Source organism: Leucopleurus acutus, assembly GCF_964270905.1.
Source record: "Leucopleurus acutus genome assembly, chromosome: 1".
Taxonomy (NCBI): Eukaryota; Metazoa; Chordata; class Mammalia; order Artiodactyla; family Delphinidae; genus Leucopleurus; species Leucopleurus acutus.
In genome coordinates, this window is record NC_139142.1 from 13,333,871 (window position 1) to 13,358,857 (window position 24,987).

The window sequence follows — 24,987 nt, forward strand, 5'->3', positions numbered from 1 at the left end:
ATTCTCATAAGCTGTTTGTAACACAAACATCTGTTTGTAAGTTTTTTGTAAGACGATGACTTGAATTAGATCATCCTTGCTTAATAAGCCTGCTTTTAGTGATCCTGTTCCGACAGATTTATTAAACACTTACTATATTCTGTAAAAGGGTCAACCATAGGATCCTGTAGGATGGACTGCTAGTAGCAGTGTCAAAGGAGACTGAATGAAGAAGAGTTTTTTGTTATGTTTTGGTCAAGGCTGAAGCATGTCTAGCACTGTGTCTCCTCTCCCGCTTTTAGGTGGGCAACCCAGCCTAGCTTGAGAAAGAGGGCAGCGCAGATTAACAGTGGTAAGGGGATGGATCTGGGTGTGTGTGTGTGTGTGTGTGTGTGTGCATGTGTAAAGGCAGCACCTTTACAATTGTACTTTTTTGGTGGCACAGTGGTGTCTGTGTGGGTACTTTCATTCCTGTAGGAGACACTGAGAATTAACTAAACATTTTCAAAGGGTTGAACCCTAAGAACTTAGCAAAAAAGAAATTGGAAAAATATAACTCCAAAAAAATCCTCTGTCCTTATACCTAATTCAAGTTAGTGGCTGCCTTTGGGGAGAGGGTGGTTGGGAAGTGGGTTTGGAAGGGTACACAGGGAGTTCAACTTTATAATATTTTATTTCTTTTATTTAAATCAGGATTTTTCAGCCTCAGCATTGACATTTTGGGCCAGATAATTCTTTGCGATGGGGATTGTCCTGTGCATTTTAGGATGGTTAGCAGCACCTCTGGGCTGTATTCACTAGATGCCAGTAGCATCCCCAATTGTGACAACCAAAAATACCTCTAGACACCATCCAATGTCCCCGGGAGTCCCCCGCCCCCCTGTGGAAAGCCACTGATTTATAATAGAAAACAAATAAGCACAAATAGAACTAATTAATAGAAAAGAAGAGAATATTTACACGTGCTAATTGGGGGCAGGGGTAAGCACATAATCATTCGTTGTATTATTCTGTGTCTTTAAACTCTTCCTAAAGACTCAAAAGAAAAATGTATCTTTTTACTCTTTTTTAAAAGATCCAAATCTTTTAGCTTGTGATAATCGGAAGTGATGTTTCCAATAAACTTCTGTCTTCATTCCATGATAGGATGGGCACATTCTTGCAGAGCCGACCCTGGGGGATTCTGCTCTTTGATCTGCTGCTTCACACAGTTATTTCAGAGATTTTTGGTAATTCATCTTCACTCCCGATTGCTGTATGTTGGCCTAGTTTATTGCTTCTGCCTGATTCCCAGCAACCCATAAAGCCCTCCCTTCATATTTTTCCCTATCTAATCCACTCTTCATACTGCACAGAGTGATTTTCCTAAGACACAAATATGTGATGTCCCTTTACTTAAAATCCTTCAAAATCAGGTCCAAATTTCTTCCCAGGATGCAACCTTGTAGTGCGATTCCTATGCAGATCACCTGAAGTTTGCAGACTTACAGGTTGAGGGCACTGTCCTTGATAAGACTGCTCTCCTTCAGATTCCAGTCACAAGTTCAGGGGCCCCCAGCCTACCTGCACTTCTGACCAACTGGCTACAAATTCAGGGGTGCCCTCAACCACCTAGAGCAACTCATAAAACTCTCAAGAAAGTACTATACTTACAACTACAGTTTTATTATGAAGGATGCAAATCAGGACCAGCCAGATGTAGAGCTTCTGTGCACTTTCCTAGTAGACTCAGGATGCACCCTCCTCCTTGCACATTTGATGTATTTGTCGACCAGGAAGCTCACTGGAGTCTTGGGGTCTCGAGTTTTATTGGGGTTTCATTACATAATATGATTGATTGAATTATCAGCCAGGTGACTGAACTCAGCCGCCAGCCTCCTTCCACTCCCTAGAGGTTGGCTGGCTCAAAGCCCCAACCCTCTAATCACATGGTTGATCTTTCCAGCATGACTGGTCTAAGTCATGACAGTCATGCTGGAAAGTCATCGCGTTAGCATAAACACAGGTGTGGTCAGGGGCCACCATGAACAGCAAAGGATCACTCAGTAAATGCCAAGGATTTAGTGTTTACCACTGAGAGACACAAGGACCAGACAAATTCTTTACTGTTCAACACAGGGCATCAGGGTTTTTCAGGACGTGACCCCAGCCTCTCTCACTTCACTGCAGCTACATAGCCCTGGTTGAGAGTCCTTGAACACACCTTGCTGTTTTAGAAACTGGACTTCTGCACATGCTATTTCCTCTGTCTACCTGTGTTTTCTCCTTTGTCTAGCCAGGGAACTCCTTCTTATTTGTCAAGACGTAGGTGAGCAGTTCCACCTCTGTGGAGCCCTCCCAGGCAGAGTTAATCCCCACCTCCCCAGTTGCTAGTACTCCTTGTTTGTTTATAGATTATCTTTGCACTTTGTTTGTTGAGATGTCTGTATGTCCTGTTGGCACGTAATGTAGTGACTGCCGAGTGAATGTTTCATGGAGTTTTGCCTACATTATTTGAAGTTATATTTGTCTTTTTAGAAAGTGTCCTCTTGCCCTTTTTTGCTCCCATGTTCGCCACGTCACCCTTCATGCTCCAGCACTGTGGCAGTTCCTCATTACAGACATCCTTTCTTGGCTACTGGTGGGTGAGCTACCACTTAAGATCTTGTTGCTGACCATCCTGCCCGGATGTTCATGTTTTGGAAAACTCACGGGTAACACTGATGAGATGACACAAGAAGTAAGGTTTGCGAAATATCTAGAAGTAGAAAGTGGTTAAGTAGAATATTTCATTGGATGAAATATTATGCATCTAATGCATATTTATGAGGTTTGTAGTAAAACCGAGAAATGCTTATATAGACTATTAGGAGGAAAAGTAATCACAGTTATGATGAAAAAATATACCCATAAACCAAGACCCCAAAAAGACATAAAAGAAAGAAAGAAAAGGCCTCTGTAGAAATACTCCAAAATAGTATTTGTCTTTGGGTAATGAAAATATGGGCAATTATTCCCCATCAAGCATGTATTGCATGCTTAAAATGGTAGGAGGGGATAATTCCTCTCTGTACTCCTAAATAGGTGGGCACAAGGTGAAACCAATTTAATTTAGATACTTTCATTTGCAACTGGAAATTTACAGGTGAAAAAAAATGCACATTTTTGTTCTTTTTGGCAATGAGAGGAGGCAGTGAAAAGAGAGGCAAAGATGGGAATAAGAAGGGGAGGAGATAAACCAGCCACGCTTGCCCCATACTTAAAAGACATGCTGCCACAAGCCAGGAGAATCACCAGGGAGAGAAAAGTCAATAGGAAAAAGGAGTTTTTGAATGGAAACTGGGACCAACCAGTTCTTTAAAATGTCACTTTCCTAGTCAAAGAAAGGCAGCCTGACTAGTGGGGATTTAACTATTTGCTTGTTAAAAATTACTTAAAAAAATAAAAGGCTTATGTTTTTTCACTGATCCCTTTCATTATCAGTATAACTTATAAAACATATCACTTTCTGGAAGAGTCTAATCATAACAGAGACTGAAAGTTCAGGGCATTTTGGGAAGAAAGGCTAGTTTAAGAGTAAGCTACACAAGAAAATTCATTTAACCTTTTAAAACTCTGGTTATAATCCCTTTTATCCAAAGCTCTTAGGCAACGCCCTCAGCCTGACCACATAACCTTCCTTATAGAAGAGTAAACCTGAGTTTCCTCCTAGAGACTCTTCTAAATGCTAACATCATTACTAAGCGTTGTTGCCGACACTGTTCCGTAATTTCTGCACCACTTCTCAAAACTTTACATATTTCAGACAGATTCTTGAGTGTGTGAACTGCGATTAGGCATAAATAGGCCACTTTAGCTATGACTGAAGAACATATGCTCGGAATTGTGTCCACGTATTAAGGCATTCCAACCTAAGACATGCCATCCTTCTTCCTCTTAAAAAAAAAAAAGGGAAAGCAGATCACAGCAATGAAATGGCTCAGGCTCTTTTATTTCCTTGTTGATATCTCTGGTTTCCAAAGAAACATTTTCTTTCTTTTACTTCATAGGGACCAGCAGAAAATTCCTTAAGATTGAATGAGTTGATAGACCGGTTTCTCCAGTTTGCCTGAGTTACTGGGTGAAGATTCCTTTCTTCTTAAGATGAAAAGAGTTTGCTTTTACATGTTCTTCATAGGCCAATGTTGATCATAAAAATAAAAGTCAGTTATTCAACCAGCAAATATGTTTATTCCGGGATAGCGGAGGAATTGCAATTCGGGACAAACAAGCCATAGCAAAAACCATAGGCAAGTCCAATAAACAAAGGAGAAGAACATTATTTTATAGGGAAAAAGGAGGGCACTGGGAGGGTTTTTTTTTTTAAATAAATTTATTTATTCATTTATTTAATTTTTGGCTGCACTGGGTCTTTGCTGCTGCACTCAGGTTTTCTCTAGTTGCTGAGAGCGGGGGCTACTCGTTGTTGCGGTGCACGGGCTTCTCATTGTGGTGGCTTCTCTTGTTGCAGAGCACGGGATCCGGGCGCGCCGGCTTCAGTAGTTGTGGCTCCCGGGCTCTAGAGTGCAGGCTCAGTAGTTGTGGCGCAGGGGCCCAGCTGCTCCACAGCACGTGGGATCTCCCCCGACCAGGGCTCGAACCCGTGTCCCCTGCATTAGCAGGAGGACTCCTAACCACTGCGCCACCAGAGAAGCCCAGGGGCGTTGTTTTGAATGAAAGTCCATTAGAGAAAGTGAGAGTTTGGGGTAATGATGGTTTCTCATTGGCTGAATTGCTGAGGTATTAGATTTCATGTAGGAGATGCAATGTACATCTTTTTCTGTTGGGGCCTGTAATTGACGGTTCCTTCTTGTTGGTGATTCTTTTGTTGGGGCCTGTAATTGACAGTTTTTCCTGTAATTGAGACTGAGTGGTATGTGCATGAGAGCTCTCCTGCTTCTAGCCTCCCAAATCCATTTTAGTGAGGTTTCCCTTTATTAATATTTATACCAGTTTAAAAATCTCATCATCATTGAAACTAATTGGAGCACCTCTAGGCTCTGGGATTATGATGTCATTTATTCATTCATTCACTCATTCATTCTGTATCATATAGGACTTTTGGTTGTGAGTGACAGAAAGTCAACTGGAATCTGTTTAACTGAAATGAGGGATACATGAAAGGGATGTTGGGCTGTTTTCCAGAATCCAAGCATAGACCCGAGGCTCCAGGGACGACTAGAATTAGAGTTCCGTACCCCTCTTCTCCAACTCACATCTGCTTTCATCCTTCTCTCTCTACAAGCAGGTTTCCTCTACTTGTCCACCAGCTCCTGGGCTATTATATCTTGCAGTCCAGACACACAAAGAGAGACAAGCTTCTCTTTCTCAGTTCTAGCTCCAAAATTCCTGGAAAAGAACTTTGCTTGGCCCGGATTGGGTCAGAGCTGTGTTGAACACTGACCAACTATAGACGTGGCCAAGTTGGGTCACATCCTCACCCTGACGAATCAGATGGGGCCAGGACAGTAAGGCCACATTGTACTAACACAACCACCCTGTGGATTCAGAAAAGAGGGTGCTAATTAATCAAAACAAAACGTGTCCACTACCTATTCTTTTTTCTATAATATCCTTCTCCAAAAGTAAATGGGAATTATGTAGGTGCTATTTTGGCAACAAACAAGTACTGAGTACCTACACCTATGTACTTGGTGTCTAACTGCCTCCTGGCAATCCTTTTGTTCATGTTGTGTCTTCTATGACATCGTTTAAAGGCTGTTTTCTATGGTTTTCAGCCCCTATGTCATGCCCACGTCTTTTTCATTCTTCATGGCCAGTCTGACTGCCCACTTTACTGAGATCAAGATTGCATAACCTCTCCCATCCAACTCTTCTGCAACTAAAATACAGCCCCTTTTCATATATCTCTCCTGCACAATCTCCCCTGTCCCACATCTTTTCCTCCCAGCTTTGGGGAAAAGATTCACTCTTGTTGGTGTCCAAGGGTGATCAAGGTCTGTGAGACAGGCTAAGTGAGTGTACATTAGAAAGTGTGACAGATGCTAGAACAGCAACTTATGAATTTAGAGTGAGTAATCTCTACTACAAAGAATAGCAACATTTACAAGTAGCTGAGCAGTGCATTCTTTTCCTTTAGTCAAGCTCCACGCAAAACCAAATCATAATTTGAAAACGTTGGTTTATTCCAAGAAATACCCTGCCAAATGCACTGGAAATACCCAGATAATAATAATAATAGTTAAGTGAGTTTGTTTCATGCTCTCTGGGGTGGTTTTTCCTATGCAGAAATGACTATTCAAAAGTTTATTTTTGTCTAATGGTAAAAAGTTTGTAAGGGTCCAGTGAACTATGGCCGTGGGTCAAATCGGCCCACGCTGATTTGCATGGCCCATGAGGTGAGAATGGTTTTTACATTTATAAATGTTGGAAAAAATAGAAAGGGGAATAATATTTTGTGACGTGAAAATTTTTGAAATTCAGATTTCAGTGTAGTTGCCACAGAGACCGTATGTCCTGCTATGTCTAAAATATTTACTATGTGACCCTTTTCAGAAAGTTTGCTGATCCTGGTTTAAAAGATTAGCGTTCAGTTTATTGAAACAACAAATTCAAAACCTTAGTGTGTTCCTAAGTTTTTTAAAAAAAACAGATGGTTCACATCTATGAAACCACCACCACCACAATCAAGATACAGAGCATTTTCATCACTCCCAAGAGATTCTCCTTGCACCACACAGAATATCCCTCCTTCTACTTCCAGAGCCAGGAAGCCACTGATCCACTTTCTGTCACTATATATTAATTTGCATTTGCTAGAATTTTATATCAACAGAGTCATACAGTAAATACTCTTCTGTGTCTGGCTTTTCTTACCCAGCATAGATTTTGAGATTCATTCATGTCGCTATGTATATCAGTAGTTTGTTCCTTTTCACTGCTATGTTTTTTAAAAAATAAGCTTTTAAATTTCCAGTTTAGAAATTTTGTATTATGAAACATCACAATATACTTAACAAAAAAGGCCAAAATAGTGTATGAACCCCCATGTTCACATTACCCAACTTTAATAATTATAAACTCAGGGCCAATGTTGTTTCAACCATACCTTCACCAATTAATTCCCTCCCATATTTGAAGCAAATCCTAGGCATATACCATTTTACTTGTCAATAGTTCAGCATGTATTTCTAAAAGATATGGACTCTTTAAAAAAATATATAACCATAACACATTTATCATGTCTCTAAAGTTTGAACAATAATCCCTTAATTTTATCAAATATCCAGCCAGTGTTCACATTTTCAGCTGTTTTGTAAATGTCATCATTTTACGTATACAGTATGTTTGAATCAGAATCCAAATAAGATCTGTGCATTACTATTGGTCAATATGCCTCTCAAGTCTCTTTTAATACATGTCTCCATTTGCGTACTTGCTTTATTTTTTTCCCTTGCACTTTATTTGTTAAAGAAAGCAGGGGGCTTCCCTGGTGGCGCAGTGGCTAAGAATCCACCTGCCAGGGCTTCCCTGGTGGCGCAGTGGTTGAGAGTCCGCCTGCCGATGCAGGGCACACGGGTTCGTGCCCCAGTCCGGGAAGATCCCACGTGCCGCGGAGTGGCTGGGTCCGTGAGCCATGGCCGCTGAGCCTGCGCGTCCGGATCCTGTGCTCCGCAACGGGAGAGGCCATAACAGTGAGAGGCCCGCGTACCGCAAAAAAACAAAAAAAAAACAACAAAAAAAAATCCACCTGCGAACGCAGGGGACACGAGTTCGAGCCCTGGTCTGGGAAGATCCCACAGGCTGCAGAGCAACTAAGCCCCTGCGCCTCAACTATTGAGCCTGCACTCTAGAGCCCACGAGCCACAACTACTGAAGCCCGTGCACCTAGAGCCCGTGCTCAGCAACAAGAGAAGCCACCGCAATGAGAAACCTGTGCATTGCAACACAGAGTATTCCCCTCTCACGGCAAATAGAGAAAGCCCGCTTACAGCAATGAAGACCCAACACAGCCAAGAGAGAAACAGAGAGAAAGAAAACAAGCAGGTAGTTTGTTCCACACGGTTTCCCAAAATCAGGATTTTGCTGATTGTATCCCCTGGTGGTGTTTATGATGTTCCTTTTTCCTTTCATTTCCTGAAAACTGGTTGTTGGATATAAAGGAATAAATGATTTAATTGAAGAATAATGTTCTTAAATGTTCAAGTTCAGATTACATATTTCATTTGTTATTTTAGCAATAATTTTTAGGGATCTTGAATAATGTTTGCTTCAGTTTATAAAGGTAGCTAATGAAACACTTCCCAATGCAATACAGGCCTCTTTGGGATTGGCAAATGATGGCCTGTGGGCTCACCACTTGTTTTTGTAAATAAAGTTTTATTAGAACACAGCCATGTCCATTCATTTAACATTTATTATCTCTGGCTGCTTTCCCAATACAGTGGCAAAATTGAGTAGCTGTGGCACAGACCCTCTGGCCCACAAAACCTAAAATATTTACTATCTGGCCCTTTAAGAAAAAGTTTGCTGACCTTGGCTTAGCATTTACGCATCTTATATAAATTTATAAACGTAATACGTTTTATTTCCTCTTTGGGTATTTCAGTTACCTGACAATACATCAATCTTCTTCAAGTATTAATTTTTACAAAGGTAATCAATTATAAGTAAAAGTATGGTAAACTTTAAATTATTCGATGGTCTGAAACTTTGCCTAAACTTCATAAGATTTCGACTTAAAATCAGGAGTCTAAAGCAGTTACTCGATTACACACTTTTAAATTTTGCTTATAAGGCGTCTCTTAAGCCAAATTCTCTTCCCCATCTGTAGTACAGAAAATATCTAATATGCCCAGATTCCTTCTTGGACAAAAACGTTACTATTATGGCCCTGATTCTCCTAACCCTTCCACATTAGTTGCTCTTCTGGAATGGAAGGATACGAAGCGGTGGGGAACGCAGCAGCCAGGGAAGTCTGCTAAGGGAGGTGTCTGCTAAGGGAGGCGGAAGCTGTCCCGATTAACTGAGGGACCTTAGAGCCAGAGATTTTGGTAGAACCTGAAAGTTGCAGACTTTTACTGCTCATATCGTCATACTAAGTCTCTTTTTGTAAGCAATGTGTAGAGGCCTTCAAAGCTTGAAGGGTGGGCTTCCCTGGTGGCACAGTGGTTGAGAGTCTGCCTGCCCATGCAGGGGACACGGGTTCGTGCCCCGGTCTGGGAAGATGCCGCATCCCGCGGAGCGGCTAGGCCCGTGAGCCATGGCCGCTGAGCCTGTGCGTGTGGAGGCTGTGCTCCGCAACGGGAGAGACCACAACAGTGAGAGGCCCGCGTACGCCAAAAGAACCCCAAAAAAAACAAACAAAAAAAAACTTGAAGGGTGCTCATTTTGGACGCACACAACCTAATTCTCAGACAGGTCTGCAGCTTTCACAAGAGTCCATCCATCCTTTGACTTGATTTGCATCTCCCACTCTTAATCTATTTCCTAACTAAAGATCTTTGAACTCCCTGGGACTCCACCACCCCCCAAATATATTTTCATTTATTTATTTTCACCTGCAAATACTTCACTATATATCTCTGATATATAAGAACTTTAAAAAAGTAACCTCAGTGCCATTAGTACATCTAACAGAATTAATAAGAATTACCTGATGTCATCTAATATTCTGTCGACTTCTAATTTCTCCATCTGTCTCAAAAAAAGAATTTTTACAATTCTTCCAACCAGAATCATAATGAGGCCGTATATTGCATTTGGTTGACATATCTCTAAAATCTTTTAATCTATTTCAATCTCCCGCCCCCTTAAAGATGTTGATTCGTTGAAGAAACTGGGTTGTTTTCTATAATTTCCTACACTCCGAATTTGGTTGATTGCTTCTAGGTGGTATGAGCTCTTTAAATTGTTCCTTTACTCATATATTTCTGGTAGCAGTCTTCATTAGATTCAGATTCAATTTTTTTAAAGTCAAGAATACTTCATAAGTGGGTAAATATATTTTCTAACCAGCAGAGACCTTTGAACTTGAGAAGACCTTGAATTCTTTTGTATTTCTAAAATATTTAAAATGATAAATTGATTGAAGTTTGGATATCTCACAAGGCTTTGAGTCAGACTTGCAGTCACAACTCACATAAAAGCTAACTTGTATTAAGTGCTTTCCACGAGCCAGGCACAAGCCTAAGCACTTTACCTCTATGCTAATTTAACCTTCAAAACATTTTGCAGAAGAAACTGTCCACACAAAAAACTTAATCAATTGTCAATCTAAGAAAGAAATGGAAAGTTTTGTTTGAGCCAAACTGAGGATTATAATACAGGAGACAATCTCCCAGACAGCTCTGAGAACTGTTCTGAAGAGATACAGTATGAGGCCAGAATGTATGTGATTTTGGTGAAGGGTTACATGCAAACTCTCATCTTGATAGAAGGTTACTGCTATTTGGGAGGAAAAGATATCTTAGTTAATGGTTTTAGTGCTTTTCTAATTATTGGAAGGTGCAAGAAACTGGGTTCGTAAAATTTTCACCTGAAAATATCTAACTATCTGAGGGCCAGTTCTATCAGTTCTCCCAGAGCACAAAAGTGCCTCATCCGGATGCTTGCCCTGAATTCCTTTCAGGGATTCCTTTCAGTGACTGCAGTGGCTAGTGACTTGATTCTTGTAGAACTGGATGGTGGGTGACATTCTTTATTTTACAATCCCCTCCCTTTTAGTCTTAATTTTGACCAAGGTTTGGGAGGCATTTCGTGACCACTTTGTCCCAAGGTGCCGGAAATGCTCATTCCCAGGTCAAGCAAAGATATCATTGATAGGCCCCTCAAGGTACTGTTACTGGAGTAGGCCCCTTTAACAGTAACCAAAAGCCTCTGGACTGCCTGTCTTACTAGTCTTCTATGGTCCAGGAAATGGTTCCCTCTTGTTGCTTTTTCCCGTATCTAGAGTTACACTATTACAATCATTGATCTTATAGAACTATGTATTTGATCAATCACTTCAAGGCATCTATTCATCATTAATTTTATCTGAGACTCAGTCACACATTTGGTAATGCAGGAAACAATAATCTTATAGAATAGACAGAAAACAAGTAATATAGCTAGTAACATTAAGTTCATAAATATGTATTTAAGCCAAGAACTTCCATAAGGTGTGGCCCAGTACTCTCCGCAGGTCATCTGACCAGTCTGTTCTGCACCAATCACTACCTTTAAGGGAAATGACATATTGGCATTGTACATAAAGTTCACCAAAGATGCCTACACCTACAGGGTGAGTGGTGGGTCATAGATGACCCCTTACAGGATTGAGAAAGGAATGTTATCTTCTGAGGAATTACCCAGCTGGCACCAGAAAAAGAAAAATTGATCTTTATGGCTGAGCAGGTATTTCTGCCATTGCGGAGGTCTGGTAAATGCATAATGCAGTTGCAGGATGCACACTAGATGGGAGGGAGGAGGTACAAATGGGCAGAGAAAAATTTTGTTTAAATTTTTATCTTGCCTTAAAATACAAATTTTTATTTCATCAAAACTGAAGCTTAGGGCTTCCCTGGTGGCGCAGTGGTTGCGAGTCCGCCTGCCGATGCAGGGGACACGGGTTCGTGCGCCGGTGCGGGAAGATCCCACATGCCGCGGAGCGGCTGGGCCCATGAGCCATGAGCGCTGAGCCTGTGCGTCCGGAGCCTGTGCTCCGCAACGGGAGAGGCCACAACAGTGAGAGGCCCGCGCAAAAAAAAAACCCCAAACCCAAAAAAAACCCTGAAGCTTAGGGAATTTGATTTGACTCAGGAAGCCATGGTGTGAACTCTGGGGTGTAATCAGAATCCCAACTTCCTTGAACTTTGTGCTCTGAACAGTTGCACCTCCAGTCTCAGCATTTTCTGGTCCTCACAGAAGCCTGAAGGTACTAATTACTGGGAAGTGGTCCCTTCCGCCCCTCCCCCATCACGCCCCTTCCCCTTTCATTCCGCCCCGCCCCCGCGGTTTGGGTACAAGCCAAAGGACCGACGGGAAAACTACACTTCCCAGAGTGCACACCGACCGCAAGGGCCTTACTACCGGCCTCGGCTTCCCGCCGCCATTTTTGTGGAATGAAAAGGCGGTGTGGCCTGTGATCATGGCGCTGTTCCCCGCCTTTGCGGGTGTTAGTGAGGAGCCCGAGAGCGGGAGCCCCAGGAAGGGTAAGCACACAAAAGGGATGAAGAAGGTACTTGGTGGGCTTAGGGCGAAGTTTCTCGGGCCCAGGTCTCGCCCTTGCCTTGGATTTGTTTATTCATTTGTATCCCAGAGTTCTCCGCGGTGCTGCAAAGCTTTGTGGGAGGAGCAGCGGCGCTCGTCCGGGTTTCTGGGCTAGAGTTGTAGAGTCCAAAAGGAGAAAGAGACCGGGAGAGGCTTCGGAGCTGGGACTTCCATGTAATCATATTGTTGAGCCCCGTTTTCTCCCCCCAGCCTCAGTTACTTCACCTGTAAAATGGAAACAGTGGTACTCCACATCTCGGGGAGACTCCTGATGCAAATGCTGGGTGTTCTTATTACAGCTTCTTTTCCTTCTCTCTTCTCCTTATTTCTGAATTGTTTGTTGGACTCATATCTTTTGGCAGACCAAGAGCTAGAGAATTAGGATCCAAAGGCTAATCAAACACAGTTTCTCTCCAGATGGGCGCAGCTGCTGGGAATAAGAACTAACATTTATTTATTGAGGGTCGACTGTAGGTCAGGTAATGGCATTACATATTTTATTTAGGCCTTAAGCGTTCCCAGATCTGCATTGTTAAAAGCTGTGGCACATAGTGAATTGTAATTTAAAGTGATTAATCCTAAATCGTGCCCTTATGTGGCAGAGTCCAGCTGTGTCTGACACCTTTATCGTATCCAGTCGTAATTCCTACATTTCTTTTTTTGGTATACTTCTCATAATTGTGAGTAATTTCTTATATAACTAGTGTAATTTTGGTCATCCTTTACTAGACCGTAACATCCACGTAGTCAGAAACAGTGCTTGTCTATTCATTGCAGCATCGTTAACCCCTAGCACAGGCCCAAAGTGTAGTAGGTGTTCGGTAAATATTAGCTGAATGTACAGACCAATAGTAAGTACTTAACAAAAAAGTAACAGTACATACAAAGTGGGATGTTATAGATGATACAGGTAAACCAGCGGAATAATGACTTCTGTGGGGAGGTTCAAAGAAAGCATTATATAGGAGCTAACTTTGGAGATGGGTCTTCAAGCGGGTAGATTTGGACAAAGAGATAGTGGAAGGGCATTCCAGGGCCTTCAAAGGCACGCACGAAGGAAAACATGAGACCTCTGCAAAAAACTGCAGGTAGTTCAATTTGTCTGGAAATGTAGAGGTGTAAGGAGGTACCTTGGGAAATATGGTTGGAACTGGTGATGAGGGATGGTACTGACTTGAATAACAGGCCAAGGATTAATCCTTTTATTTTGGGAGGGTGAAGTGGCAGGTTTACAGGGGAGTGTTGCTCTTGTCGTTTATCTTAACCAGTGTTTATTGGACATCTTCTGGGTACCCAGCATCGGGGTAATGATTGCAAAAGAGCTTTTTATTCTTTTAAAATTTATTTATTTTCGTTTTGTTTTTTTAATTTTTATTTTATATTGCAGTGTAGTTGATTTAAAATGTGTTAATTCCAGGTGTACAACAAGATGATTTAGTTATACATATATCTATTCTTTTTCAGATTCTTTTCCCATATAGGTTATGACAGAGTATTGAGTAGAGTTCCCTGTGCTATACAGTAGGTCCTTGTTGATTATCCATTTTCTATATAGTAATGTATATATGTTAATCCCAACCTCCTAATTTATTCCTCAACCCCCACCTTTCTGCTTTGGTAACCATAAGTTTGTTTTCTAAGTCTGTGAGTCTGTTTCTGGTTTGTAAATAAGTTCATCTGTATCATTTTTTAGATTCCACATATAAGTGATAGCATATGGTGTTTGTCTTTCTCTTTCTCTGACTTCACTTACTACGATAATCTCTAGGTCCATCCATGTTGTTGCAAATGGCATTATTTCACTCTTTTTTTATGGCTGAGTAATATTCCATTGTATATATGCACCACATCTTCTTTATCCATTCATCTGTTGATGGACATTTAGGTTGCTTCCATGTCTTGGTTATTGTAAATAGCGCTGCAGTGAACACTGGGGTGCATGTATCTTTTCGAAATATGGTTTTCTCAGGGTATATGCCCAGTAGTGGAATTGCTGGGTCATATGGTAGTTCTATTTTTAGTTTTTTAAGGAACCTCCATACTGTTCTCCATAGTGGCTGTATCAATTTACATTCCCACCAGCAGTGTAGGAGGGTTCCCTTTTCTCCACACCCTCTCCAGCACTTATTGTTTATAGACTTTTTTTTTTTTTTTTTGCGGTACGCGGGCCTCTCACTGCTGTGGCCTCTCCCGTTGCGGAGCACAGGCTCCGGACGCGCAGGCTCAGCGGCCATGGCTCACGGGCCTAGCCGCTCCGCGGCATGTGGGATCTTTCCGGACCGGGGCACGAACCCGTGTCCCCTGCATCGACAGGCGGACTCTCAACCACTGCGCCACCAGGGAAGCCCTGTTTATAGACTTTTTGATGATGACCATTCTGACCGGTGTGAGTTGATACCTCACTGTAGTTTTGATTTGCAATTCTCTAATAATTAGCGATGCTGAGCATCTTTTCATGTGCTTTTTGGTCATCTGTATGTCTTCTTCGGAGAAATGTCTATTTAGATTTTTGTGCCCATTTTTTCTTTTTTTTTGATTGGGTTGTTTACTTTTTTGATATTGAGCTGTATCAATATGAGCTATATGTATGAGCTGTTTGTATATTTTGGAGATGAATCCCTTGTCGGTCACATTGTTTGCAAATGTTTTCTCCCATTCTGTGGGTTGTCTTTTCGTTTTGTTTATGGTTCCCTTTGCTGTGCAAAAGCTTTTAAGTTTAATGAGGTCCCATTTGTTTATTTTTGTTTTTATTTTCATTACTCTAAGAGGTGGATCCAAAAAGATATTGCTGCAGTGTATATCAGAGAGTGTTCTGCCTGTGTTTTCCTCTAAGAGTTTTACAGCATCCGGTCTTACGTTTTAGGTCTTTAATCCACTTTGGGTTTATTTTTGTGTATGGTGTTAGAGAATGTTAAGAGCTTTTTATAAAGTACTGTATTTTAAAAAATTTAAACACAACATTATTAGCCATGATGAAATTAACTATAATTCTTTAATATCATCTAATTGTCAGTTAATGTTCAAATTTCCAGAGTTGTTTCAAAAATGGCCTTTTACAGTTGGTTTCTTCAAGTCAGTATCCAAAGAAATCCAACACTGCATTTTGGATATGGTCTCTTAGGTCTTTTTAAAAAATATAAAACAATTTCTCCCTCCCTTCTATTTTCCCTTGTGATTTGTTGAGGAAACTGCATCATTTGTCCTATAAACATTTCCCACCAAATCCTTATGGTGTCATTTAACATGCTTCTCTACCCTAGCATTTCCTGTAAACTGGTAGTTAGATGTAGAGAGTTAATTAGATTCAGGTACAATTTTTTTAGTTGAAAATACCTCATTGGGTGTGCTCTACACTTGCTGTTGAGCCAAATCAGGAAGATGAGCTGTCCAGTTTTCTCCCTTTTAGTGGTAAGATTGATCAGTGGATTCCTGGATGGCCTGATTCATCCATTATGAAGCTGCCCATCAGTCTTTCACCTAATGATTTTTGCAGCCATTTATGATTATTGCTTAGATCCACCATTTCATTGGGGTTACAAAATGGGTATTTTCCGTTTTTAGCATTCCTCCTATATTTATTAGTATCAGTTATCCTATAAAGAACTTTTTCTCAACACTGTTGGGAAACCCCGAAATACAGTTCAGGCAGGAAGGACAGGATGAATACTTGGTTTGTTCCTTTTGTCAGTTTACAGAATAACAAGTTTGGGTCTTGGCAACTTTTAGAGGTGACAAGTGAGGTGTTTCTCCCACCCACCCCCTTTAATTATGAACTCATGAATTTTTAACATACTTATATTTCAGTCCATTGCGAATACTGTTTTCTAATGCTCAAATTGTCCCATTTTTGGCTGATGGGGCCTTGATCAAGTTGGGCCTGTGTCTTTTTAGCATAAACCCGTTGTCTTTAATCACTTCCTTGCTTTCTGCCCTAAAAGCTGCTCAGAGCTCATCGCTTACATGTTTTATTATGGCCTGGAATTGACCATTTCTCAAAGGAACCCTGGTTTCTTTTAGTGGAAAATGGTATGGGTATGTTAAAACCACAAATTGGATGTTGGGAGTACTCATGGCACTGGGTTGTCATTACTTCTAAACATTTTCAATGGCCAGAACCAGAAAGAGAAAAATACATCGTGACTTCATACTGATATTTCTAATCCAAGTTTAAGATTATGAGATTTTTAATTGATTTCTTTGATTTACTATTTACATTCATTTCCTCTTATGCTGAAAATATTAGTTCTTAGTGTCATTAGTCCAATTATGTATAGGTCCAAAATAACAATAGTAATATGACTAATACTAAATAGTTCACTATTTCTTTATGGTTCTATTTGTCCTTACGCTGTATCCCACAACCCATGTGCTGTCAAATTACTGTGTTTTAAATTCATTTGAAATAATTCTCTGTGTGGTTTCATTACCAGTTTGATATACAATTAGGTATATTTGTTTTTAACTTTGGGGGATTGTGTTTTTCTTCTTTTTGATTTGGTCCCGTTTTGTAATGTTGTGAAACATTTACATGGTTCTAAAGTTGAAAATACGTATAACCCAGTTATTTTCGGAGAATAAACCTCCATCTCAATTCTCCAACTTTCCCCTACAGTTTAGAATTTTTAGTAATCAATGATATCCTTCCATTTCTTTCTTCCTTAACATGAGCAACTACATTTCCGTTCTGTTTCTTTTTTTAAATTTTTTGTTTTTTTTATTAAAGTATAGTTAATTTACAGTGTTTCAGATATGCAGCAAATTGATTCAGTTATACATACACATATATATATATATATATACTTTTTCCGATTCTTTTCCATTATAGGTTATTACAAGATATTGAATATAGTGCCCTGTGCTATACAATAGGTCCTCATCGTTTCTCTATTTTATATATAGTAATGTATATCTGTTAATTCCAAGTCCCAAATTTATCTCTCCTCCCCCCTCCACTTCGGTTTCTTTTTTTTTCTTTTTTCTTCTTTTTTTGCGGTACGCGGGCCTCTCACTGTTGTGGCCTCTCCCGTTGCGGAGCACAGGCTCCGGACGTGCAGGCTCAGCGGCCATGGCTCACGGGCCCAGCCGCTCCGCGGCATGTGGGATCCTCCCAGGCAGGGGCACGAACCTGTGTCCCCTGCATCGGCAGGCGGACACTCAACCACTGCGCCACCAGGGAAGCCCACACTTCTGTTTCTTAAATGCATATTATTCTGCATTTTACCTAAAATCCCAGACATCACTCTACAGTGGAGTATAGAAGTCTTCCTCACTTCTTTTGACTGGTCCACAGAGCTCCATAGTGTGGATGTCACATACTTTATTCTGTCAGTCCCTATTAAGGACATTTTGACTGTTTCTGGTCTTTTGCTGTTAAAAATAGAAGCACTGTACTTTTGGCCTTACACTATAAAATGTGATAAAAATGTAAGATGGTGTTAGTACTGGTGTGTGCAGAGTTTCAATTAAAAACAAAAACAAAAACAGAAACAAAAAACTCCTGGACAGGAAAGATGAGCAATACCAAAGCAAGTGAGAGAGGCTCTGTTCGCCGCTCTCTCGGTACTGTTAAGAGTTAGGCCAGGATTTAAGCAGGCATCACGCTCAGTAAGTGTTTTGGGGAGGCTAAATTCAGTAACATTCATTCTGTCAACAAACAGGTATCCAGCGCCTCCCTTGTGTTAGGAGCAGCAGAAAGACCTCAGTGTGTGATCCCTCCAATTCTCGCGCTTTTCTTTCTACACCATCAGATTTATTAGGCTTGTCTACTCTAAAACATTGTTGCTTGGGGGTTGAATATTCAGACAGAGTTGGGCTGGAAGATATGAGGCATATGAAGCAGGTTATTATTTATATTGGGGGAAGAAACTGCACACATTGTCTTTTTACCTGAAACCTGCTCTTCTTCCTGTGTCCACATGTCAGAAAATGGCACCACCATTCTCCCGGGCCAAAACTTAGACACATACCTCAACTTCCTGTTCCCCCCATTCAGTTCTTCATCCAGTCCTTCCAAATAACTCTTAAATTCGTTAGTTTCCCTCTATTCTCACTGCCACTGCATAATTTTCACCACAGTCATCCCCTGGATTATTACAACGGCCTTCTAAATAGTCACTCCCTGAACCACTCTCCACACCACAGCCAGAATTTTAAAACTACTTATTTAAAAACACTATGTGTCTCTGATATAAATCGTAGCAGTGTTTTCTTAGGTCAGTCTCCCAAGACAATAGAAATAAAAACAAAACTAAACAAACGGGACCTAATCAAACTTACAAGCTTTTGAACAGCAAAGGAAACCATAAACAAAATGAAAAGACAACCCACAGAATGGGAGAAAATATTTGCAAATGATGCGACCAACAAGGGCTTAATTTCCAAAATACACCAACAGCTCATACAACTCAACAGCAAAAAACCAAACAACCCAATTGAAAACTGGGCAGAAGACCTAAATAGACATTTCTCCAAAGAAGACATACAGATGGCTGATAGACACATGGAAAGATGCTCAACATTGCTAATCATTAGAGAAATGCAAATCAGAGCTACAATGAGGTACCACCTCACACTGGTCAGAATGGCCATCATTAAAAACTGTACAAATAACAAATGCTGGAGAGGGTGTGGAGAAAAGGGAACCCTCTTATACTGTTGGTGGGAATGTAAGTTGGTGAGAAGGTAAGTTGGTGTAGCCACTGTGGAAAACAGTATGGAGGTTCCTCAGAAAACTAAAAATAGAACTATCATATGACCCAGCAATGTCACTCCTGGGCATATATCTGGACAAAACTATAATTCAAAAAGATACATGCAACCCTGTGTTCATCGCAGCACTATTCACAGTAGCCAAGACATGGAAACAACCTAAATGTCCATCAACAGATGAATGGATAAAGAAGATGTGGCACATATATACAATGGAATATTACTCAGCCATAAAAAAAGAATGAAATAATACCATTTGCAACAACATGGATGTACCTAGAGATCATTGTACTAAATGAAGTAAGTCAGAAAAAGAAAGAGAAATACCATATGCTATCACTTATATGTAGAATCTAAAATATGGCACAGATGAACCGACCTACAAAACAGAAAGACAGTCATAGAGAACAGACTTGTGGTTGCCAGGGGAGGGGGGGTGGGGGAGGGATGGATTGGGAGTTTGGGGTTAGTAGATACAAACTATTGTATATAAAATGGATAAACAACAAGGTCCTACTGTATAGCCCAGGGAACTATATTCAAAATCCTGGGAAAAACCATAATGGAAAAGAATATTAAAAAGAATGTATGTGTATAACTGAGTCACTTTGCTGTACAGCAGAGATGGGCACAACATTGTAAATCAACTATACTTCAATAAAAAAATAAATTAAAAAAGATCACTATGTGCCATTCACTGGTCTAAATGCTTTACAAATACATATTAAGTCACTGAATCCTCATAACAACCCTGTGAAGTCGGTATTATTGTCAGCATTTTTAGGGAGGAGGAAACAGGCACAGAAGCAGGATTTGAGCTCAAGCCATCTAGCTTCAAAATGTGTGTGCTTAAACACTACTCTTTGCTGCTGATCTTTTGAACCCTAGGCCTGATTTTGTCACCCTTGCCACAAACTCAAGCATTTCCCCATTGCTCCTAGGGTAAACACAAACTCTGATGGGGTTTCTTAGGCCCCTGAACCTCTCCGGCTTCACTTTGCCCCCCCCGCCCCACCCCCTCACTCCCAGTGGTCCAGCCATAGCAGCTCCCTCCTGTTTCCCAGAGAGTCATGCTTTCTCACTCTCAGGCCTTTGTGTAAGCCATTTCCCCTGCCTAGATGCTTCCTAGGAGCATATTTGCCTACTTTTTTTCTCATCCTTTAGGTCTTATTGAGCTGTTCTCCCAGGCAGCTTTCTCTGATCCATACCTAGTATGGACTACGGAACCCAGCTGTGTGCTCTCATTATACCCTGTAACTTTTCTTTATCTTGGCGTTGTCTAATTGCATGTAAATGACTGCCAGTGTGTCCGCTCCTTGAGGGCTGTCCTGGGTTTGTCCATGCCTGGCTCTCAGGGAAAAGGTGCTGGATGAAAGGAGAATACTTGGAGAGATTAGGCTTTTTGTTCCGAGTTGCACAACTAATGAACTTTAAAGCCAGTGTTTGAACGCAGGTCCTTCTGACACCGGAAATTGTATTATAAACCACACTGTGATATTGTACTTTGGGGTTTGGTTGTTTAAACATTACCTTTGGGATCCCTGGGTCTCTTCAAATTGTAGCTTAACTCTGTGGAAAGGCTGACTTTGCTTAGATTCTCTGTACTCACTGTCTTAAATGCAGTTTAGTCATGTTTGCCAGTGCTGTTTGTACAAATGCTTGTGCTCTCAGATTCTGTCAGGAATCAAGTGTTTCCATCAAAACAAAGAGCTTGGCTCATTCTTTTTAAAGGAATAACCCCCTTCCCTAATATGTATGCTGTAGAGCCCTAGAAATGTCTTTTGAATTATCACTGAAGGGATGGTGCTTGCCTCCGAGTTTACGTAAACTCATAATCAGTGCTGTTTTGTTATACAGGTTTCCCCCACTATCTGAAGGTAGAGCAGCGTTGCGATGAAACCTGTCCTAAGCTGAAATGATGTACAGTGAAGGAACAGTTACTTCAGGACACATCTTGCTAACGGGTGCACAGAGTAAATCAGGATAAAGCACAGATACTCACAGACATAGTTCAAAGCTATGGCGGCTTGATGCTGAGCTCCTTCCTGGGGAGGGAGCTTGGTGAGGCCACTGTTGCTGCTTGGGGTGCTCACTGCCTCTCTGAAGGCTCGCTGCAACACAAACACTGAAGGCTACTTTTGCTTTTCGCCTTTTTTTTTTTTTTTTTTTGGTAAAAGCGAAAATCCTCTTCGGATTTTGGCTAGTGAAAATAGGTACTAGTTGAAGGTCTTTCATAAGAGGAAAGTGCCATACAGTGAACTTTGGAAAAGCAGGGGAAAGCCTAATACAATGGGGAATGGGTGTAGAACAAGGGTATTTTATCCACCTGTGGTTCAAAATTTTTTATTTTATTATTTTTTATTTTTTTAACTTTTTAATTTTTTAAAAAAATTATTTATTTTTGGCTGTGTTGGGTCTTCGTTGCTGTGCGCGGGCTTTCTCTAGTTGTGGTGAGCGGGGGCTACTCTTCGTTGCGGTGCACGGGCTTCTCATTGCAGTGGCTTCTCTTGTTGCGGAGCATGAGCTCTAGGTGCACGGGCTTCAGTAGTTGTGGCACGCGGGCTCAGTAGTTGTGGCTCATGAGCTCTAGAGTGCAGGCTCAGCAGCTGTGGCGCAGACTTTGTTGCTCTGCGGCATGTGGGATCTTCCTGGACCAGGGATCAAACCCGTGTTCGCTGCATTGGCAGGTGGATTCTTAACCACTCTGCCACCAGGGAAGTCCCCAAAATTTGTTTGTTTTTTTTTTTTTTTTTTTTGCGGTACGCGGGCCTCTCACTGCTGTGGCCTCTCCCGTTGCAGAGCACAGGCTCCGGACGTGCAGGCTCAGCGGCCATGTCTCACGGGCCCAGCCGCTCCGCGGCATGCGGGATCCTCCCGGACCAGGGCACGAACCCGTGTCCCCTGCATCGGCAGGCGGACTCCCAACAACTGCGCCACCAGGGAAGCCCCCCAAAATTTGTTTTTAAAATTTAAATCTATTCATGACAATTCCTTCTTCCCTCCATCTATAGTGGAATTGAATTAAAGCATTTTCACTAGTGATGGAGAAATAGAATTATATAATAAACTTATATAATCGCAAAAAGCATTTCAGCTTGAAGTATTCAGTGATGATACATTATATTTTTTTCTGTAAAATTACACATGATGTGGTTTTTGTAGATACCTGCCTGGTTTTGTTAGGCAGTAGTTCTAAAGTGGTTTTTCTGCCTGATACTTCCACTCTTCTTCCCTGCTTAGATGTGTGTATGTGTATAGCAGGGTGCTAATTTCCAGGTAAGTTTCAACCTGTGATTTACTTACTAACCTGCCGGGACAAAAGATTTGTTAGCTAGTCATCTTCTCTATCTTAAACCCTAGGCATGTGGTATCCTGCTAGTCTTCTCTGTAACGTGTTACATCCTGCTTGGTATTAGCACAGTTATCTAAATACATAATTGGTATTTGTAAATTATTTGAAGATGTAAGTAAATATAGAAAAGGACTTTGCAATTTGATTAATAAAGCATCTTTTGATCTCAGATAACTTTCCAGGATTCTGTGTAATTAAAATTTAAGAATGCAAATGTATTACATGAACAGTTAATGTTATGATTAAGTATAAGCACCACGTGAGCAGGGACTTGTTCACCACTGTGCCTCCAAAGCCTGGAACTGTGCCTGGACACATAGTAGATATTCCATTCTTTAATGATTAAATCTGAATTTACAATGAAGACTGGAAGAATTATAAAGTAGTACTTTATACCTAGATAATGGCACGCTTTTTTTTTTTTTTGCGGTATGTGGGCCTCTCACTGTTGTGGCCTCTCCCGTTGTGGAGCACAGGCTCCGGACGCTTAGGCCCAGCGGCCATGGCTCACGGGCCCAGCCGCTCCGCGGCATGTGGGATCTTCCCAGACCAGGGCTCGAACCCGTGTCCCCTGCATCGGCAGGCGGACTCTCAACCACTGTGCCACCAGGGAAGCCCCAATGACATGCTTTTAACAATCAGATTTTTTCAGTTCTGTAAATTAGGTGCTGGAGGTACAGGGATGCAGAGATATGATTCAGATGCTCATTCACTTTACTTATTCAACAAATATTTATTGACTCCAGTTACTTTGTACCAAGGCACTGTGCTAGGAGTTGGGAATACAGGAGTGAATAGTCATGGCTCCTGCCCTCATGTTTCTTTTGGTTTGGGAAGAAGGGAGTGGGAGTGGAGGCAAGCTGGAAACTTGGATGCACGAGTTGTAAACCAGTTGGTATATTTGTTTGGCTGGAAGAATATTTTTGTCGTTTTCTTTTTTTCTGTTGTCACGCTCGATAGTGTCATAGTAATCATTACTCATCTGGTCCCTGTAAGGGTTTGAGTTGTTGGCCTTTGGCTTAGAATATGATGGGAAGACTTGACGTGCAGATAATGAGATTACAATGTGAAAATTGCTGTCATAGTCCCCTGTACCGATTGCGGGGAGACTTAGGAAAAGCAACTCCTTAGCTGAGGCGGTGAAGAGTTAGCACCATGGCATGGTTAGAGAGGGCTGGATGGAGGATCCCAGATCCAGGTTCAGATGTGTGTGTGACTTAACTTCTTTGAGCCTCTGGCTATTGATCTGTAAATGAGGGAAGGGTATCCAGGCTGTGCTCCAGTGAGCCTTTGTGGACCTGCTCCCTCCCTGTGAGCCCCCAACAAGGGCATCCTGCTTTTTCTGTTCTGCATTTTGAACTTCTCTGAAAGATTGTGCTTGAACAGTGAGTTCCTTGGCTAAGAAAGTTTGAAAATCTGTGGACTAGATGATCTCCTAAATTTTTCTAGGCCTAACACCCAATGATTATTACTTTAATATTCCACACATGGTTACTGCTAATATGATAGCCTCCCTCCTCCCACCCCCCAAAAAGCAGCAGCAACTTCTTATCAGGTAAAAATACCTTTTGTTCCTATAAAAGGTCATTTGATTGAGATGAAGGTCACTCAGAGGGTCAGTGATGATCTGAGTTCAAAACACAAGAGTTTTAGTTCTTTATAAACTACTTTTTTTCTCTCCCCACAGTGGTCCCATATGGCAAAGCCTTAAATGCATCCTTTAAAAGCTTTTTTTGTACCTTCTGAAGGACTTTGGAGAGCTACACACTTTGTTTTAACGTATCTATTTCTTTACATTTCCTCCAAGCTCTCCTCACTATCCAGATATTTATGTAAAAATATAATGGACTTCTTTGAGAGCATCTCTCCTTGCATATTGTTTGTTCCATTTTTTCCCACTTTTCCTTTGCTCATGATAGAATCCAATTATTGTGAAAATAATTGTGACCTCAGTGAGCAACAGGAACTATTTTCACATACCTCTTGCCAGGAATTAGGCCCAAGGGAAGGGAACCCCACAGAAGGAAAAAGGAGACAATAGAAGAAAGACTGCATGAAGAATTCTTTTAACTCTTATTAAGTATGACCTTAAAAATTACTTGATCCCTTTGAGCCTTAGTTTCCTCTTCTGTACAATGAAGATTGTAGTACCTCCTATAGAGGGTTGTTGTGAGGATTAAAAGATGTAAATTAAGTGCTTAACCTGTTGCTTGACCTGCAGTAAAGCCCTTCATAAGCTAGATTCCCTCTCTTCTTTCCGTTTTTCCTCTGCTTTTCAATGTACCTTTTCTCTTTAGGAACTTTCCTTCCTTCCTTCATCCCCTCTTTTCCACAAATATTTATTAAACTCCTACTGATGTATGCCAGGCATTGCTCTCAGTGCCAGGGATACAGCAGTGAATAAAATAAGGTACTGTATCATGGAGCATACATTCCGATATCCCCTCTTCACTAAGATGCAGTTACCACCAGGGACTAGAATACAGAATATATAAAGAACTCTTACAACTCAATAATAAAAAGACAACCCAGTTAAAAAATGGGGAAAAGATTTGAATAACTATTTCTATTGAAATATGAAGGACCAACAAACAAACACATGAAAAGATTCTCAACATCGTTAGTCACCTGGGAAATGGAAATCATAACCACAGTGAGAAAACAGCATACCCAGTAGGATGACTGTAATCTAAAACAGAGTAACAAGCTGGCAGTGATGT

General features: G+C 41.1%; 1 protein-coding gene across 1 annotated transcript in view; it reads left to right on the forward strand.

The window, feature by feature from the left end:
• The first annotated feature begins 12,066 nt into the window (after window positions 1-12,066).
• The window catches only part of NRDE2 (NRDE-2, necessary for RNA interference, domain containing), a 45,537-nt gene continuing 32,616 nt past the window's right edge, over window positions 12,067-24,987 (forward strand). The window contains exon 1 of the mRNA XM_082841917.1: window positions 12,067-12,149. Within this exon, the coding sequence (XP_082698043.1) occupies window positions 12,086-12,149 (64 nt within the window). The 5' untranslated portion in view covers window positions 12,067-12,085. The remainder of the gene's footprint in view (window positions 12,150-24,987) is intronic.